Source organism: Microtus pennsylvanicus, chromosome 14, assembly GCF_037038515.1.
Source record: "Microtus pennsylvanicus isolate mMicPen1 chromosome 14, mMicPen1.hap1, whole genome shotgun sequence".
NCBI classification, from domain to species: domain Eukaryota; kingdom Metazoa; phylum Chordata; class Mammalia; order Rodentia; family Cricetidae; genus Microtus; species Microtus pennsylvanicus.
Genome location: NC_134592.1, coordinates 2,022,501 through 2,043,098, shown reverse-complemented (window position 1 = coordinate 2,043,098; position 20,598 = coordinate 2,022,501). Strand labels below are relative to the sequence as shown.

At 44.7% G+C, this 20,598-nt stretch overlaps 1 protein-coding gene across 2 annotated transcripts in view; it reads left to right on the top strand.

The window, feature by feature from the left end:
• Positions 1-20,598, top strand: part of Rapgef5 (Rap guanine nucleotide exchange factor 5) — a 231,505-nt gene that overhangs the window by 200,996 nt on the left and 9,911 nt on the right. For both annotated transcript variants that reach the window (XM_075948631.1, XM_075948633.1), the window contains 6 exons: positions 935-1,057; positions 2,845-3,023; positions 10,870-10,960; positions 13,617-13,667; positions 14,899-14,986; positions 18,773-18,837. In XM_075948631.1, the coding sequence (XP_075804746.1) occupies positions 935-1,057; positions 2,845-3,023; positions 10,870-10,960; positions 13,617-13,667; positions 14,899-14,986; positions 18,773-18,837 (597 nt within the window). The remainder of the gene's footprint in view (positions 1-934; positions 1,058-2,844; positions 3,024-10,869; positions 10,961-13,616; positions 13,668-14,898; positions 14,987-18,772; positions 18,838-20,598) is intronic.

Here is a 20,598-nt window from a genome sequence, read left to right as displayed (position 1 = left end):
CTTCTTTTATATATATTCCTACTAAGAACTAACCCTACGCACATCCTAGACGGCTGGCAAGCCCCAGTGCGCTGTCAGTGAGGGTCACCACAGCCAATTCCCAGTCCTTTTCTTTTTAAATCATTAGCTCTAACCCCACAAGTGAGAAAATACATATATTAATTAGAAAATATCAGTTATTTTAGGGAAAATACCAAATTGTTTATTTAATAACTTCAAAAGTGATGATAGATTTAAGGCTACGTTGGGAATTTAATAGACTCATGCCAGATTGTGAACGGCGTAGTGTTATCAACCTCAGAGTGATTAGCCCTCATCTCCATCAGGGGCATTTGTTACAGAGAATGTATTGACTAGCCACATGGGCTCTAAATAAAATAGCTTCTATTTTTATTCCATGTTAGATTTTTCACTTTCCAAGGGCAGTGTAATAAAATTTGTGAGCATGTGTCAGAGATGAGGCTAGCAAAGCGTGCTTCCTGTAAAAGCCATGTCTGCCTTTATTGAAGTGCTCATGACATTTCTTTTGTTTGTTTTTATACTAACCCTGCTGGCACATTAATTCTTACCAGAAGCCAAAGTGATTCCAGGGCTTTCGCTTTCATTATGCTGTCTGTCAGGGCTGTGTTTTATAATCAGATCTGTGGGTGTGTGGATGTGTGTGAGCTTGTGGGAGTGGGAGAGGGGGGAGGGGCAGGCTAACTGGGCAATGTATCCTTGATCACGTCCTGCTGTTCCAGGGCTGTTTCCTACGTTGGCTGTAACTCACTGAAGGTGATGAGAGGAGGGAAAATATTAAGTGCCCTCAGAAAGGATTGCTTTTCTAATCTGGGTTTCTAGAATCTTCCTACGTGCAGCCAATTCTCTGTGAAACATTTGGGAATTACTGAAGATTTTTTTTTTTTTTTTTTTTTGCTTCTGTCTGTCGGTGTAGAATCCTTTTGCAGAAAATGAGGAATCGCAGCAAAGATCAATGAGGATTTTGGGAATGAACACTTGGGACCTTGCTCTCGAACTGATGAGTTTTGATTGGAGTCTGTTTAACTCAATCCATGAGGTAAGCAGGGATAAAAGAATTGATAATGTTGTTTTAACTTTTAACTGAATGGTTTGTTGCTGTTGCTTGTCTTGAGACATTTGTGTAGTGATATAGTTATGCTAGGGTGTGGTCTAAAAGCTGTCTGGAGGAGTTAAAATATATTGAAAATCTAATATATCCTTGGAAAGTCAGAATATGTACCATGCTTTCTTTGCTTCTTGTTCAATCATGTGCTTGGTGTAAGTGTGGACATGCTGGATTTATATTCACAGATCTGTAGGGATGTGGTTGCATAGATTTATGTCAATATATGATGATATAATGAGATTAAAAAGTAATTTTACTTTTGGTGTTAGGATTTCCATATATAAAAATACATATATATTTATATTTGTATGCATGCATTTATACACACACATCTATCCTTTTACTTAAGAATACCTTATAAATTTGCCAGGTGGTGATGGTGCACATCTTTAAACCCAGCACTCAGGAGGCAAGGCAATCGGATCTCTGTGAATTCGATGCCAGCGTGGTCTACAGAGCTAGTTTAGGTCAACATGGCTTCCCAAGAAACCCTATCTTGAAAACAAAACAAAAAAAATTATATTTCATAAGTTTTATAATGTGCTGTGAAATTTCAAATACCATCTTATAAATTACATTTTTGTGTGTATGGACGTCTCCTTTGGAGACAGATTATAATGTTTATAAATTATATGCCAGGAGCTAAGTGCTACTGGCAGTTTGGTGGTAGCAAGTCTCACAGAAGCCAGGAGATAGAAACGCTGCAGGTACTGGTGTGCTATGTTCATCTCGCATGTAGAGCAGCACTTCCTTGTGGGGCGCCTTTCCTTCTGCAGGGACCCTCACGGCTGCTTCCTTTCAGTGTGCGGCATCTCTTACATCATTCACAGTTTCTCATTAAACACTTCAGCATTATAATCCGGTTTGAACTCACTCAGACTGGATGACTTGCATCTTTAGGAGTGTCAGTCAGGTGGGATCTGCCTCTGCTTGTGCAATGGTGAACTTGATGACTCCTGAAGACAACGCATGCACCCAGTTAAAAATAAGCCTCTCCGTTGCTTTGTCTGGTTACAGCAAATAGTTACTGGTCTTGGCTTGTTTTTGTGAACTTCTGCAACCCACTCTTTATTTCCACTTTATTTCTGTCTATGATCTTAAAATGTGTTTAAAACACTGATTCTCAGAGAGTACCAGAATCAACAACAGCGCCTGAAGACCTGTTAGAATTATAGATTTTCAAAGCCCACACACAGGCATGGTGGTGCCCACCTAGGGTCCTCTTTCCTCGAAAGCCTAAGGCCAGAGGATCAGGAAGCCATGGGTCCAAGACAACCGGGGCAATGCGGGGAGACCTCGTATCAAAGGATGTTTCTGCCCCTCGTAGACGTCAGATATGTGGGAAGAGGTCCAGTAAGTAACCTGAACCTTACCAGTCAGTGCTCAGGGTGGCTCACAGGACAACCTTAATAATCGTTCCCCATTGGACCGATGTGCGGGAGCAAATACTACTGCCATTAGTTGCCTTATTTCGTAAGTAGGAAGGAGGGAGGGCGGAAGGAAAGAAGAAGGGTTTTTGTGTGAGGGTTCTAGGAAGTATTGGTGCATGAAGCACACTGGAAACTGAAGGTGAGCTAGCTTGAATAGACTGTGTAGTTGTCTGCTATATTTTCTGTCAACACATGAAGGATATGGGAGTGACCTCTTGAAATGGCTCATAAAGTGATTGAATTTTGCATCAGTTTGACTTGGGCTAAAAGTTAACATGTTTCTTTCAGCAAGAGCTGATCTACTTCACGTTCAGCAGACAGGGAAGTGGGGAGCACACAGTGAACCTCAGCCTTCTGCTCCAGAGGTGTAATGAGGTGCAGCTGTGGGTGGCCACGGAGATCCTGCTCTGCAGCCAGCTGGGCAAGCGCGTGCAGCTGCTGAAGAAATTCATCAAGATTGCCGCTCAGTAGGTTTCCTTGAGAAAGTGTGGTGATGCTTCGGGGTTTTGTTTTCTTTTACTTTTTGTAATGATAAGAAGGGTTGGGATATTGCAATGTAATACTGAGTTAAGTGATTGAAAAGGTCTGTTTTTGAATATTTTTGTCTTTTCATTGGAAGTTTTCATGTCTTAAAGTAAGTGTCAAAATAGCAGACTCGAGCACTGAGCTGTCTGCTTAGAAGTTATAGCCAGGTAGTAAGTTCTTGTACAATATAGCTAGTGGCACTGCCAGTGGGCTAGGAAAATGAAAGATGATGTGTGTGGTGGGGGTGTTGTCATGGAAATTCAAAGACATTATAGGATCTCTGTGAGTTCGAGGCTAGCCTGGTGTGCATAGTGAGAGCATATCTCAAAAAAATATAAAAACAAATCAAATAAGACACTTATCAATTCAAAAAAGAGTATCTGGTACCAATCTCTGGCCTCCACACAACAGAGGATAAACACAAACCACACACACACACACACCAAACATGCACTTATATAGATCATAAATAAACTTAGAGTATTTTTTGCACATATGTTATTTTGGGAAACATTGAGGGTAGAGTAGTTGCTGTTTTTCTCTCTGTTGTTTGAGACATTTAGATTGTGGGTGCAGACTCTGAGATCCTCCACTGGGCAAAGAAATCCATCCCCTGTTATGTAGACATGAGGAGTATCCTTACATAAGGAGGAAACTTTTTCTGATTTGGCCTACACAGCCAGAGCTGGTCAGGCCTGTGCAGCCAGAGATAGAGGCAACAGACTCCGGAAGGCCTTCTTCTCTGTGTGTCCCTGTACTGTAAAGAGGCTATCATGCATTGTACTCTGGTGGGATGGTGCTCCACCCAAGGGAGCTGCTTGAACCCAGAGGTTTCCTGCCATACAAGTATATTGTAAGTTTAATCCATTTTACTCAATAATTCAATCTTTTATAAGTAATTTTTAAAATATAGCCTTATTTTGAATATTATTTTTCATTAGACAAACTCTAAATAACTTTCAACTTGTTTTGATTTACTTGTTTCAGGCTTAACTTTGATAACATATACATAAGGCTATTTAATGAGAGATAGAAATTGGTCTCTCTATCCAAGCTTGTCTCTGTAAATAAATTATGTTTGTATTGAGCATGACTGACCATTAATTTGTGTATCTTAATTATCTGTAACAGTTTACAGTGTTACTCTTTTTTTATAAGATTAGGATTTTATATGAGCCTTAAAAAATATAATTCTGAATTAAAGATCCTTTAGTGTCAAAATAAACTTTAAACCATAAATACAGTCCACAGACAAAATGAGAACTTTATTTCCATGATCCTTTTATAATGTACTTTTACAAAATACTAGTTTTGTTTTATATGACTCGGTTTCAAAACAAACCGTCTTGGAAGCCTGGCGGTGCCTCATTGGCCTAATAAAAGGGAGTCTTGTTGAGTGATCACTAGAGGGGTCCATGGGCCTCATTTTATGGGTATGGCCTTAGTTGATTTATACAACTTGGTCACCGTAGCCGTGATGGCAGTGAAGTCACATGATATGCTCTTCCTTGACTCTTAGTGAAGATGGTGGCAGCCATCTAGCTGTTATCACTCCAAGGTGAAGCGCACACTTTTTCCCAAATAGGAGTCGGGTCCACGTTATATCGTGGTTAGCTCCAGCAAGTTAATTTAATCTTTACATAGACTTTTTAAATCACACTCAATGAATTTATAAATTCTGAAGTACAGAAAGTTAAAGTTTCAACAAAAGCTTTAAACAAAACCAGAAAAAATGGGGGCTAATTCAGACAGTTAAATCATTTCCCGTTTATAACCCTAACAGAAAAGTTCACTTCTCTGTTCTTCTCCAGCAAAGTTCCTTTCCTAGCTCTTCTGTTTAGTTCTCCTCTCTGGTTATTTTTGGGCTCTGTTTTTGTTTTTTGAGACAGGATTTCTCTGTGTAGCTCTGGTTCTCCTGGAACTCGTTCTATAGACAAGGCTGACCTCAGATGCAGAGATCCACCTGCCTCTGCCTCCCGAGTACTGGGATTAAAGGCTTGCACCACCACTGCCTGGCTTGTTCTCCTCCCTGTCAGAGTCAGGTGCCCAGCCTGACACAGAACAGAGACTTTCGAGGAAACTTTTAAGCAAACATGCTTGGGTCTGGAGCACATGGACCAAAATCCAGCTCCAGAACCACCTTCTCAGTCCAGTAGAACAGCACAGACACCTTTCCATTTACAGACGATTAAATCTCTGTAAGTCTGAACCCTGTGGTCTACACGGCCATAACCAGTGTGTGTGTGCATCTGCAGATGGAGCAGACAACTTGAAATGCTTTACCTCCTAGCTACTGAAGATAAAAGCAGGATTTTCTAGGTTTTGGGAGGCATAAATACAAGTAAGACAAAAGAATAAGGCAAAAAGTTCTATGGTTTCTCGGGAGCAGATACAAGATATCTGAATATAGAGACATTCAGCCCAGCAGGAATAACAGCCAGCAGACATCCTGGCTCTGAGTATGGCTGTAAGTCAGCTGTGAGTTTCATGGGAAAGGCGGCCTCAGACCATGCTGTCGTTCCAGTCCTTTTATGAAGTTAGATAAATCAGTTTAAGTATTGGAAATAAGAGGTTCCAAATCTGGGCCAGCTGTAGCTGTTCGCTCAGTGTGCATGGAGGCCAGATTGCATTAAAAGGCGAAGCAGAGTCACCACTTTCCTGACTAGTGACTCTTCTTATGTTAGCCTGCACACAGGTCAAAGAAGAGTCTTTTCGGTACAGAAAATTTGGAAACCATAGCTTGGCCCAGGACCAGGTACAGGCAGGGGTCAATGTCCAGTTGAGTAGAGCATCCCATCCCCTACATCTGGAAATGACCACATGCCCCTAGATCATGAGGGTGTCCCCAACCTATACAATTCCATGGTGAAGGAGCCACAAGGCCAGTGGGCTCCTAGCCAGTGGAAAACTCCCGCTCCCTTCAACAGAGTAGGCCTTAGGAAAGTTTCAGTACGTTGAGCTCCAATGGTCTCCAAAACCTAGCTAGGGTACCTCAGAGTTAGATCCATGGTTGCCTAGTTCCAGTGTTTTTCTGTGTTGTGTGTGTGTTCTGTTCCAATGCAGCATGGCCTCTCACCTACGTCAGACTGTATCGGGGTAGACGGTAAGGTGAGAGAGGAAGGATGGAGACGGAGAATGAAAAGATAGGGCTTCCTGAGAGAAACCTGTGGCCCTGCTGGGGCTTGAGCAGCTGGTAGGCTGCTCTGTTTTATCCTGGGTCTTCAGTACCATGGTTAGATTACTTTTAAAAGGCAGAGAAGGAGAAGGCAGGAAGGAAGCAAGCAAGCAAACAGGCTCCATTTGACCTTAGGCAGGACCACGTTTATTCATGGTGAGGGAACATCTTGTCACCCATGTGTGTGGCTGGCAAAATGCCTACAGGGAAAGATGGGCCATGGTCGCTTACATGGATGAAAATGGGAAGGAGTGGCTTTTGTAATCCTCCAGGAAACTGTCATTAACACTGAGTTTTTAGGGAATCAGGTCAAGGAAAATAGCCTCTGCGGTTCAGTTTAGATGAAGCTGCGTGGGTTTAACGACATGGTGCCTGATACTGCTAAACCTACCCCTCTGGTACTGTGCAGGGCTGAATGTGCATCAGCCTGGCTTATCAGAAAGTGCAGAGTGGTCGCTTGTCGTGAGTGTGGATCTGGATAAGGCCTTGTGGGAAGTCAGGCTTCCTGCTACAAGGTCCTATCGCTCAGCATGCTGCTCTGTAGAACAGAGCAAAGGGCTGGCTTTGGAGAAGGAAGCGCTGCATCTCAGGAGTGTTTGCTTTCTGGGTGAGAAGAACACTCTTTCCATGGAGGGTACCCTGAAGATGAGCTCAGCAGAGCAGCAGCCTTTGTGAGCTGATGAGCTCCATGTTCAGTTGAGAGGAAGTTGTAGGAGACTGCTGGCTGGCATAGGCAGAGTCTGTGGCCAAGCGACTGATAGACTCAGAACTTGCTTTAGGAACGCTCTCCTGGAAGTGGAAAGGAACCTGGCCAAGGGACCCAGAAGCAAGAGACCGAGGCAGCACCTGTCTGAGGTCTGCCATGATTGGATGGAGGAGCAGGTAAAGGTCTGTACCCTAGGCTGACACTTTTGTACTGAGTGGGGCTTTATTTGTGGTTTTGTTGTTATTTGCTTGTCTGTTAACTCAGCCACTGTATTCTAAAATGGCTCTGAGATTCCTGAAGGTGCAGTTTATGGTTAACAGTTTCTTAGAACACAGTTAGATGGAGAAATAGGACACGGGGGCTCCAAGGAGTAAGGTGGCACCACCCGGTCCTTCCTCAGGACAGGACGGGATTTAGCCTGGGGAAGTGAAATATATTCCTGTCTTCTCCTATGGCGCAGTGCTCCTGAATTATTTATGGTAATGGTCTCTCTCCCAGCCCATGGAACAGAATGGCAACTGAAACATGAAGTTAAATTCCCCATAATCACACTGTAGGAAGAACCCAGGGAAAACAGCAATTTCCACAATCATGAAGTGTTTTCCCTGCCCAAGGCATGCGATTTGCATATTCATGTTTCCCTCCTCACTGTCCCCATCCCCCACCTCTGTGGATTGAATGCCTTTTCTCTCCTCACTCAGCAAAGGAATGGTTGCCGGACTGGGATGCTCAGTGTCAGGCAGTCTGCTCTCATCTCAGAATGAATGGCCTTATAACAGGATTCCAGGCCTGATGGGCATCTAATTTCTGTTCAGAATCAATTTGTCTTATGCGGAAATTGTGTCTATATTAATTTAATTTCCATTTTTCAAGACAAATTCAGATGGTATGTGTAGGTGTGTCGGTGTGAATTTTATGACTAAAATGAAGCTATGTGGACCTGAAGAAATGGTGTGAACAGGTGAAAGATGGAAACCGTATAAAAACATGGAGATAAATGGTGCTCAGTGGAAAGGCTTCATCATGAAAAATAAACATTTACCTAAAAGTTCCTTTTTTCAGCCCCAGGACTTGCTCTGTGCATGGTTTGCTGTGCATCAAGCAGTTGGATATACACAGCAAAACAAATGAGTAGATATGTACTGTGTCAAGCAGTTGGATATACACAGTAAAACGAGTAGATATGTAGTCCAGCCTTAATGAACTTCCTCTCTGATGGTGGCAATGGCTTATAGGGCCTCCCTTGTGTGGGAGAACTCAGGGGTGGGTCGTATCTCTGGCAGTAGATTGAAGCATTCTCACTGACAGGAGTTCCAGTAGAAGGGAGATGGGGCTACCTCAAGCTTTCCTGTCTGCTAAGAACTCTATGTTGTAGAATGAGGGAAGTGAGTGGAGTCAGTGCTAAGCCTTAGGCAGCAGAAAATGTCAAAGTAATCATAGACAGGAGGCCACTTCCTACACGGCCATCGGGGGTGTGGACGTTGACAGGAGACCAGAGGAAGAATCAGCAAGTCTGGGCTCCAAGGGCCTCATTCCTAGGTATAGAAACTGAAGGCTGCATCAGAACTGGGCAGACTTGGTAGTAATGTGCCTGCTGGGCATATATTCACGGTATCGTCTGCTCTGGGTGTGGAGACAAAGTGTCTTTCCAGCTCCTCTCTTCCCGGCGTGGAGTCCAAGTACAGTTAGACTGGAGCAGTGTGTGGTTCGTGAGGCAGATAGGACCTGCTAGAACACAGCGCATTCTTACTCACCCTAGTGCAGCTAAGAGGCACAGCTCTGGAAGACAGCACATATCAGAACCTTCAGCTGGCAGACACTGTGAAGCTGAAGCCAGTCTGTGCTATATAGTAAGTTCCAGTACAGCTTGGGCTGCATAATGAGGCTCCATCTCAAAACAAACAAAACTAAACAAACAGAAATCAAAAACACTTTTCACATGTATAGCTTTTGTACCATCATGTAATAGCTGGAAGCCCAATGAAAAAAAATCACAAGTAAGTGAAAAGTTTCATAACAAAGATTCCCAATGCAGCATTCTGTGTAACCGGGAAGAATTGAAACTAGCAAAGGCTACGCTAGGAAAACTAAGTAAGAAAACTATGAAACATGTGTTTCTTGTCTTTTAAGAGACAAGATCTTCCTGTATTCCTAGGCTGGCCTTCAGTTCTCATTGTAGTAGAAGGTAACCTTCCTGGACTTCTGAATCAACTGTCTTCACTCCCAGTGCAGGGATTACAAAAGTGTCCATCTTCTTTTCTTATGTTTATAAATAAGAAATTAGAGCGCTATCCCATAATATATGTATATACTCAGATAAACAGGAGATAGATAGATAGATAGATAGATAGATAGATAGATAGATAGATGATGGATAGATAGATAGATGGATGGATGGATAGACAGAGAGAGATGGGTGGGTGGATGGGTGAATAGGTGGGTGGGTGGGTGTGTAGATGGATGGATGGACAGACAGACACAGCCAGATAGATAGATAGATAGATAGATAGATAGATAGATAGATAGATAGATAGATAGTGTTCTGTCTGAATGAATGTGAGAACTTAGGCCTGTGAGGTGGGAGGGACACACCAGCCAGAGGAACAGAAATCACAGGGACTAAGAGCTGAGGAGAGCTGCAGGAGCCGTCCATGGCGGATGAAGAGAAGTGGCCATTTCAAAGTGCAGTCGTTGAACTCATAAATGTGCACAATGAATGTTAGAGGAGGAAGGGTCTCCTGCAGTTCAGGAAGGGTTAGAGGAGGAAGGAGGAAGGGTCTCCTGCAGTTCAGGAAGGGTTAGAGGAGGAAGGAGGAAGGGTCTCCTGCAGTTCAGGAAGGGTTAGAGGAGGAAGGAGGAAGGGTCTCCTGAAGTTCAGGAAGGGTTAGAGGAGGAAGGGTCTCCTGCAGTTCAGGAAGGGTTAGAGGAGGGAGGGTCTCCTGCAGTTCAGGAAGGGTTAGAGGAGGAAGGAGGAAGGGTCTCCTGCAGTTCAGGAAGGGTTAGAGGAGGGAGGGTCTCCTGCAGTTCAGGAAGGGTTAGAGGAGGAAGGGTCTCCTGCAGTTCAGGAAGGGTTAGAGGAGGAAGGGTCTCCTGCAGTTCAGGAAGGGTTAGAGGAGGAAGGAGGAAGGGTCTCCTGCAGTTCAGGAAGGGTTAGAGGAGGGAGGGTCTCCTGCAGTTCAGGAAGGGTTAGAGGAGGAAGGGTCTCCTGCAGTTCAGGAAGGGTTAGAGGAGGAAGGAGGAAGGGTCTCCTGCAGTTCAGGAAGGGTTAGAGGAGGAAGGAGGGAGGGTCTCCTGCAGTTCAGGAAGGGTTAGATGAGGAAGGGTCTCCTGCAGTTCAGGAAGGGTTAGAGGAGGAAGGAGGAAGGGTCTCCTGCAGTTCAGGAAGGGTTAGAGGAGGAAGGAGGAAGGGTCTCCTGCAGTTCAGGAAGGGTTAGAGGAGGAAGGAGGGAGGGTCTCCTGCAGTTCAGGAAGGGTTAGAGGAGGAAGGAGGAAGGGTCTCCTGCAGTTCAGGAAGGGTTAGAGGAGGAAGGAGGAAGGGTCTCCTGCAGTTCAGGAAGGGTTAGAGGAGGAAGGGTCTCCTGCAGTTCAGGAAGGGTTAGAGGAGGGAGGGTCTCCTGCAGTTCAGGAAGGGTTAGAGGAGGAAGGAGGAAGGGTCTCCTGCAGTTCAGGAAGGGTTAGAGGAGGGAGGGTCTCCTGCAGTTCAGGAAGGGTTTTCTTTAGGGCAGAGAGGAGCCCAAGAGCCATAAATCCTTCCTTTGGCATTAGAAATGGTTGAGCCATACCTCTCCATGGACAGTGACGGTTGTATAGGCTGAAGTCGTGTCCCAGAAGTCTTGAGGCTTCATCAGTGATAAAGCAAACTGCTTGAAAGAATGCCTGCTCAGTCTCCATTCTCCTTTCTTCGCAGCTGCAAAGCCCAGCAGAACCTGAACTCCTTCTTCGCTATTGTGATGGGTCTCAACACGGCCTCTGTGAGCCGGCTGTCACAGACCTGGGAGGTGAGCCTGGGGCTTTCCACTGGGAGTCCGGGTGTGGATGTAGGGCAGAATGAAACACTCCAGGGGGTACTAGAAATAAGACTGAAGTAGTTTAAATGAGACAAATTCTGCTTGACTAAAAGTATTTTTAGTAGGACTGTGACAGGGTGATAGGAACCATTTCTATCAAATGGTCTTCTAAATAAATCATCTTTAACATAATTTTTAAAGTATCTGAAGAAGAATTTTTGAAAAGTTAAATGTCTTAAATTTCTCTTCACCCTCCTCTGCATTTCCTGAAGGCAACTCTAGCTCCATGCTGGCTAGACATTCTCCAGTCTGCTCTGTGGAGCGAGGTGTGCACAGAGATGAATAGGGTACTGGCCTGAATGAGGGGGTTCACGCAGAGATGAAGTTGAGCTTCAATGCATTTGCAGACCTTGGCCATGTTCACATTGCCATGTATAGCTTTTCAAAATTGCCAAAGTAATTTCTTAAGGAGGACATTCTATGTCTATAGAAAGCTTAAGGCCTCCCAAGTTCTAGTTCTGCTTCTGTAGATGATGAAATCTGCTTGCACTATGAGATGCAGGAGACCAGTGTAGTTGACCTATTGCTCCAGAGGGTGTGTGGGAAGAACCAAATTAGGAGAGCCGGAACTTAGCCAGAAGCATCAGACTGCCTCTGCGGCAGCCCCACCCTGCTTCCTTGCTTTCTGTGCGCTTTTGTCCTCTTGCTCTCCCTCCCTGCTGACTGTCTCCTGCACCCTGCACTGTCTCTCTCCTCATCTCTCTCCAATTTTCACCTCACCATCCTTTGGGCTGTAACCTGTGTGCTCCACTGTGGTCTCCTTGGCCTCTCCTGGTTCTGTCAGTGGCTGTGTCGTTCTCTCTATGGATTCAATCCTTTCGAGTCAGGAGCTGTGCCCAATGGAATGCATTGTGCTGACCCAGGGGTGGGATAGTGCTCTCCTTCAAGACGGGAAAGGCTTGCCCTCTGCGCTTCAACAAGATGGCCAAGAACACTAAAGATTGAAGGAGATGGGAGACAACTGCCATGCAGGAAGACAGATGAATAGCAAGGGTCTTCACAGAATGGAGTTTGAATTGAACCACAAAAGAAACTTTGATTTGCAGAAATCACTGAATTACATTTAAAAAGCTGAATCGGCACATTGAGCGCCCACTGAGTTGCACACACTGCGTGAAAGCGAATACCAGAGAATGCTGTGTGCTGAAGGACCTTTTAAACCAGGTCTCACTGGCCCAGGGGGAATTGAGTGGAGACTCAGGGCTTTGGAGGTTGAGGAAGAAGTTGTTGGTAGCTGAGGTTGGGCATCCCAGCAGAGGGCCTCACTGTCAAAGGAAGGTGACTGTGTCATCAGATAAAGAAGAAGTAGGTTTGAGAAATAGTCAGAGGTCGGCAGATTTCTGAGCTGGACTGGCGGGTGCTCTCCATGGTGAGACAGTCCGGCCACTACACTGCAACAGCCACAGTTAGTGAATGACGGCCATGGGAGCGTTACAAAACTGGTCTCCAGGCCAGGTTTGGCTCTGGCCTGACTTCTGGCTAACCCAGTTGGTTTTAAGTACAGTGAGTTGGTGGTACCACTGGGATGTCCAATAGAATAAGATATAATTCAAAGGAAAGACTGGAAATAATTACAAAAAGTCTGCATTTTATATTTTCTTTATTGGAAAGCAGTCATTTCCAGGTAGGTTAAACTACATACTACAAAGAACTGAGTCAAGAGTCAAAATTATCACATTGAAAAATTAAGTAGTTTTAAAGTGTTAGTTAAAGTTTTAAAGTAAGTAAACTTACGATGATTATTTTGATTCAGTTTGAAGACAAAACCTCTGTGGAATATCTTGGCCTTCCTTGTTAATATTAATAGCTGGAATCCATTAAGTAGCAACCATGGACATGGGCCGTTGTGCATTTATTTCATAGGTTGTTGCTGAAGGCTGAGAGCAGCAAGGGTGCAGACTCACACTAAACTAGAAAGGGGCAGGGGCAGAATTCACACAGGGCCTTGGCGGGGTCAGCTTTCTGTGACCGGACACTAAGGCAGCGTGAAAAGCTCTGCGCTCTTTCCTACTCATGGGAAAGGGAGTCTGGCGCATTTCCAGGTCCGTTTTCATGAGCCTGAATTTTTACCTGGGAGGATGGCACAGGCACACACATTCCCTTCAATTCAGGTTGGATGATTTCATCCTCTAAGGTGCAAGCTGAATCCCTAAAGTTTTTTCCGTCTGTGTTACCTGGCTTCTGCTGTGCGTGCAGCCATTCACATGAAACACATCCAGCCACCACTGTCCCCACTTGGGCAGGCTGTTAGAAACACGAGCACATTCGTCAGAGATGAGATACAGAACTGAAATCTGTGTTCATTAAATAACCACATTGTGTAGAACGTCTAGCCATCTAGATGCCTTCATCATGCAGCTTCCAAGATATTTTTATCAACATGCCTAATGAAGGTCATGTTGAGGGGATGAACAAACGTGCAAATGAGACACAATCAGTGTGGAGTCCCAGGGCCTATATCTATGCTCAGAAATGTATTGTGAGTAAGCAGAACTCAGGGCAAATGTCCCTTAGTACCCCTTCTCAGAAAAGCTGCCTTCTATGACCTTTGTGGTTACTGACTGTGATTTTGTTGTTTTGGTTTAAGAAAATTCCTGGGAAGTTTAAGAAACTTTTCTCTGAACTTGAAAGCTTAACGGTAAGTAAAGGGGACTTTTCTTCAAAGAAATATTAGCATTATTTCCTTCTGGGTTCAGGGTTCAAATTACTGTCCTTCTTGATATCAGTGCCTAACTGACTGCTTGCATCTAAAATGACAGTTTTGAGCTGGGTGTGGGGATAGAATCCTGGGACTTTGGTAGACTGAGGCAGGCAGATTGCAAATTCCAGGCCAGCCTGTACTATGAAATAAAACCCAGTTTAAAAACAAACGATACAGTGGACTAACATGGAAGAGCTGAAATCTCATGGAACCCCAACTCTAGATAAAGAACTGCAAGCCACTAGAAAATACTGGGAGTGGAGAAATAGTGGAGAAATACTCGGCTGGTTCAATACCAAGTGATCATACACATGCAAGAAACATGCAACTTGAGTAGGTTCTATTTATGTACTTGGGAACACACACACATGTTTTACACACACACATTGAAGGAGAAGAAGCCATGAATTTGGGAGAGGATGGGGGCAGTTTCAAGAGAGGGGCTGGATGGAAGAAAGGGAAGAAGAGAAATGATAAAATTCCAAAGATGTTTAATTTATAATTTGAAGACTAAATGATAGGTAGATGTAAGTAGGTAGGTAGATGGTAGGTGATAGGTAAACAAACAGATGGTAGGTATGGCTGAGACTGAAGCATGGTGCCCGTTCAAGCTGCCTCCTCTCCCTGGAAATCCACATGATTGTTTCACAAGGCGTTTTTCATTGCACAGCCTGAAAGTAGTTGGTATAAATTTGGTGAGTAATTCAGTGTGCTCTGCATTAACCTTTCCTCCTTTACTTATTGTTTCTTAGATTTATATACAAGATCTGTAGCTTGTTTTTAGAATTTGGCATTGTCTTTGTGTTCTTAGGGCAGTTTCTCTTTGCGGTGTACTTAACAAAAGACTTTGAGTTTACCTCACGCCAGAGCTCATGCAGAGGCAGCTGCACTTGAAGAACTATTTGAGGAAAATGACAGGGCAATCAAAAGGTGGCCGTCTCTTACAGTCATCTTCCGTTATTGTAAACCGATACCTTGGATTCTAAGCATTGCCTAAATTGCCTGCCCTAATTAATGGATTTATCCTCTGAGTAAACCTTTATCCGCCTCATTCTTCGGAAGAACCTTGCCGTATCTAATCATGTTCAAATTGTACAGCAGCTATAGATTGAGAATTGCTTCTATAGTGCATTGATTTTTCTTTCTCTGTGATCTGCTTGGTTGGCAGGATCCTTCCCTAAATCACAAAGCCTACAGGGATGCATTCAAAAAGATGAAGCCACCCAAAATCCCTTTCATGCCCTTATTGCTTAAAGGTAATGATTTTCTATCTCTTATGGTGTGCAATGTCGTCTTCTAGAATTGTCTTTTCTAACTATAGCAGAAACAATGGAACTCTCAGTTAATACTTTAATATTGAAAAGAGCTTCTATATTTGCATGGAATTGGTTTTTAAATACCCAGTTGTTTTTTCAAATGTCTAGAATGTGTGATTGTAGTTGAGCAGTGTCAAAGCATTGTCTCTTGAAACCTATATGTTTATCCCCTGCTGTTCCTAAGCCCGGTATTGTTTTCTTTAGTACCATGGCATAGGTAAACAGGAATAAAGGTAGCATACAGAGCCCAAAGGCCTAGTTTGTTTACATCCGTGTTTCAGAGACAGCAGTGCACAGTGCACTGATGGGTGAGATCCTGTCTTTCCACAGAAGCTGCGCATCTCATGAACACTCCTTGTCGCCGAGAAGTGGGTCCTAGCTGGGAAGTTACCGAACAGCTCCATACACCACTGAGTCCTCTCCTGTAGAGGACACACAGTTCGTGTGAACCATGTCAGTTCCGAGGGCAGTTGGGGGATGTACAGCATAATTTGTGCAGGGCTAAGAATCAAGTCAACAGCATAAAAAGAGGTTGAAATGCCAAAGTCAGAGTTTAAAGGTTTCGTTACTGTCTTCTTTATTGCTTTTACTTGCATTAAGATACATCTATGCAGGCTCATAGGTGTCATCGCAAAGTGCAGAACCTTCAGCTGGAGGGGGAGTGGTAACAGGCGCGAAAGAACTCCTGGAATTATTTAGGCACAAATGGGATCAGGAGAAAATATGAGGGAAAGGAACTGATTTGAGGTAGAAAACTAGAAACATTAAATGCTTGTAAGGCACTGTCTTCAAATCTAGTGTCCCTTTAACCTGGGAAGAGTCCTGCCCCCTTGTGCTTCCGACACCCCCTGAAGCCAACATCCCCACTCACCTGAGCATGCATGCAGCTTTCTGCTCTGATAAGTTTGCACCATTTGATGGCAGCAAGACAAATTTCCTTCTTTTCTGTTGAAACCACATTCACTCAGTCTTAGAAGAACTCGCTTAATATTTTATGACAACTCTTCCTCTCATGTCTACCTTCTAACTCAACTGGCTTTCAATTAGAAAATGGGAAGAGGTTGAACTCAGGGCCTGTGTATGCGGGAAGGGTTAGACCTCCCATGGCTCCTGTCCCAGTGAGAACCCTTCAGCTGCTAAAGCCTTTCTTCTCCTCTTGCCAGACTGTGTCCCCTCGTCACCTCCTCCACTTTCTGTTCACCAGTCCTGTCTGTACTTTAGTTTCCTGGAGCCCACACTAGCATGTGCACACACTCTTACACACTCACGCACACACTCATATACACACACTCTCACACACTCACGCACACACTCATATACACACACTCGCACACACTCACGCACACACTCATATACATACTCACGCACACACTCATATACACACACTCTCACACACACTCACACACACTCATATATACACTCTCACACTCACGCACACACTCATATACATACTCACGCACACACTCATATACACACTCTCACACACTCACACACACTCATAAACACACTCTCACACACACACACTCATATATACACTCTCACACTCACGCACACACTCATATACACACACTCTCACACACTCACCCACACTCATATACACACACTCTCGCACACTCACGCACACACTCATATACACACACTCACACATTCACGCACACACTCATATACACACACTCTCACACACTCACGCACACACTCATATACACACACTCTCACACACTCACGCACACACTCATATACACACACTCGCACACACGCACACACTCATATACATACATTCACGCACACACTCTCAAATGCATACACTCTCGCACACACTCACACTCCTGAGTGCACTATCCTCCTGCTGCCTTCCACAAGTCCTGAGACCCTAACGGGAAGAAGGAAGCCAAGTAGGAAGACATTCAGGAAAGGATGTGGGGAACAGCAGCTGGCATGGCAGAAGCTCAGCAGGTGAATTCGAGCTGGAAGTGGGAGACCTAAACCCTTTCATAGCCCGTTGCCCATGTCTGAAGGACCCTCCCTCCCACTGATTCCTAGCTCTGCCGCATGGCATGAGCATGATTTAGCTGTGGCTGTCTCCTGAGCCCTCGTTTCTCTGCATGCTTCCTACAACCACCTTAGAAAGCCTTGTGAGAAGTAAGTGGTTCGTCCATGTAAAACACCCAAAGCCGTGCCTGATAATATTGTCACTGGACATCACCATCCTTTCCAGCGTGGGGTGGGGCCAGGGGGCACCAGCAGCTAAGTGGAGCCTGTGGTCTGAAGTGTGAGGCCAAGCTGCTAGGCTGTGTTTCATGGCGGCCAAGTGAGTGCAGAGTGATATTTGCTGTGTATAAAATGTAAAAGCTGACGCGGCAAACTGCTCTTTTGCAATCTTGTGTTGTAGCAGTGAAACCACCAAAGATAGCAAGATATTGTTCAGTTAAACCTACAAAGGATAGAAAGCTCATGTTCCCACAGCAAGCTGTAATGTATGCAAGGGTCACCTTGGGGACAGGTGTGTGTGGCCTGCTGGTGGCCTTGGGAACACAAGCTCGCAGTGTTGTAGTCAAGTTTTGGCAGCACCTGTCTCAACAGCTTTGACTGAACCTGTTTCTATTTTTGGTGGTTTTGGTCGGTTGTTGTTGACAGCAGAGGTATTTTCATGTCCTTTAAGTTGAATAACCTGTACTGCAATCCTTGTCTGTGGGGACGCTAAGGTTCCATCATACAGTCTTGTCTGTTTTTGTATGGCAAAAATTCTCAGAGCCTGAGATGCTAGCTTAATAGGTCTCATTCCCAAATCTTTATCTCTCTTGTTTGTTGTTGTTGTATTTTTTTGTTTGTTAGTTTCCGAGACAGGGTTTTTCTGTGTAGCTTTGGATCCTGTCCTGGAACTCGTTCTTTAGGCCAGGCTGGCTTTGAACTCACAGTGATTCGCCTGTCTCTGGCTCCTGAGTGCTAGGATTAAAAGTGTGTGCCACCACCTCCCGGCTTCATATCTTTATGTCCTGAGGAGTCACTCTTCCCAACAAAAACAGGTTTTCTTTTAACATCCTCAGCCACTTCTTTGGGGAAATGGGTAAGACCCAAGCCCTTACACTAGACACAGACCAGCCACTGAACTGCACCCCAACTGCACCCCAGCTCCTCGCTCACTTCAGGTCTTGTAATCTCAAACAAATTTAACTTTCTTGTCTCCAAAAGCAATCCATTCCACTACCTTTCTTGTTTTCTCTTCATTGCCGATGCTGTCTCTACCAGTCAAATCACTTCTGATACATGGGCTTTGAACACCAAACTTTTTCATTTCTTTGTTTTTAATGTAAACTTGGGAATCTGAATCTAAACTGTTTTAACTAAAGCAGGTCCCATTTACACTGGCTAAGAGGAGTTTTTATACAAATATGTAAATATCAAATCCCTGTTGCTTATGAATATTCATTTATTTTCTGCTCAGTCTTTTTACCTGGAGACATAGCGGACCAATCAAACATTAGCTGACTGCCCACGTGAGAATCCACTCTGCACTGGGAATGCGAACTGTTCTAGGGAGGCTGTGCTGCCCTAAACTTCCATTTCAGGTGGTATACAGGCTTAGTTTCAAGCCACCTTGTCGCCTATGTGGCACAATTCCAAAACACTGAAGACAAAAATCATACAGTGCACTGTTTCTAAACAATTGGTTGTTTCTTGATCTCCTCCTAATAGTATATTTGATCTAGCTGTTTTTTTAACTTTCAGATGTAACGTTTATTCATGAAGGAAACAAAACATTCTTGGATAATCTCGTCAACTTTGAAAAGCTGGTATGTAAACTTCACGACTTCTCCTTTTTTCTCTCTGTGAGGGAAATGCATGCTTGCCTTTCCTGAGCACCCCCAGGTCTCTGCTGCCTATGCGACAGTGTCACCACTAGGCTGGCAAGACTGGGAGTCTGCCTTTTATTCTTGGAACTAGTGTGTCATTAGCTTAGCACCAGTGGTAAACCTATGGAACCAGGCACAAAGGCATGAGAGGCTGCTGTCAGGAGCAGGTCCCATGTGAGAGAGCAATTGCTGCACAGGCCTCTCTTGATGCCCCAGTGTAAGCCATCTTGAGACAGTGAGCCAGAAAGTCCCCAGGTAGATGTGTCTGTCTTCTAGAACCCCGAGTTTCGATGTGCGCCTGAAATTTGTGGGTTCGACAGGTGAGGGGAAAGGCCTCCTGTAGTGATGAGGCGAGCAGGCCTGCTTGTCATCTCTCCCGGCTCCCATGCGGCTAGCTTAGCCCCGGAAATAACAACACACAAATTGTATTACTTTAAACACTGCCTGGCCCATTATATCTAGTCTCTTCTTGGCTAACTCTCATATCTTGATTAACCCATTTCTAATAATCTGTGTAGCACCACGAGGTGGTGGCTTACCAGGAAAGATTCAGCATGTCTGACCTGGTGGCTGACTCATGGCATCTGCCTCATTGCTTTCTTCCCAGCCTTCTGTTCGGTCTACTTCGCCTACCTATGTTCTGACCTATCAGGCCAAGCAGTTTTCTTTATTAATTAACCAATGGAAGTAACACATAGAAAGACCCACCTACATCAGCTTCCTCCTTGTTGGCCTCTGCTGCAGGACCTCCCTGCTGACGGCTGCAGGGACCTGGCCAGGCCTCTTGTGTGCCTTCCTGGGAGGCTTCTCCCTAACCATGCTGCCAGGACAATTGCAGGGTTATCCTCAGTGGGCCTGAGTGGGTGCCCCATAGCAGGGTCCCACACAGACAGCCCAGTGACCAGAGGAAGGCACTTTTCTGACAGATGACCTTTAGTGTCATAGATGAAATAGTCCATCATGGTCAAAGGTGACCCCAGCACTCCTCTCTAGAGATGCTGACCTTTGACTGAACTTCTCAGTGCTGACAGTGAATTTGCACGAGCTCTTTCGGAACCATCCCAGCTGCCCATGAGACTGGAGTCAGGCTTCAGAGATGGTCACTTGAGGTTGAGGCCCCAACCATATCCTGCACTGTTTGAAGAGCATTCAGACTGGAGTCTCCGAATGATGTCTGGTTCTGACCTTGCCTTCTTACTGCTCTGCCCTAGTCCCCATGGTTCCTAGGATGTCAAGGTTGGCGGCCCACAGGAAGGGTGAAGTCAGCTCTTCCCCACCACCCCAAACCCAGACTACCAGTGTCTGCAAAGAGAGACATCCTCCACCCTCGCTCTGTAATAGCCCTTAGAACTCTGAAGATGATGGCTTCATGGCTAGTTATTTTTGAGAGCTGAGATGGAGACATGTTTTGTTTTCAAGTCTCTCTCTCTTTTTGCCCTGCATATTGTAGAACTGGAGCTTAGGTATTTCACAAGCTATAATGAAGCCAACATGACCAGCAATGGAATGTGTAGGGATTTTCATCTTGTTTCGTACTGTTCTGTGGTTCCCTGAGGACCCCAGCATGCCCATTAGCAACCAAAGTCTCAATCACTAGAGTCCTCAGCCTGAGCAACTTCTTCTCAGTGTTTGGTATTTATAAATAATCACAGGAATAGGAAGCTGTTGGTCAGAATTTACTTTGTCTCCTGTCAAATGTGT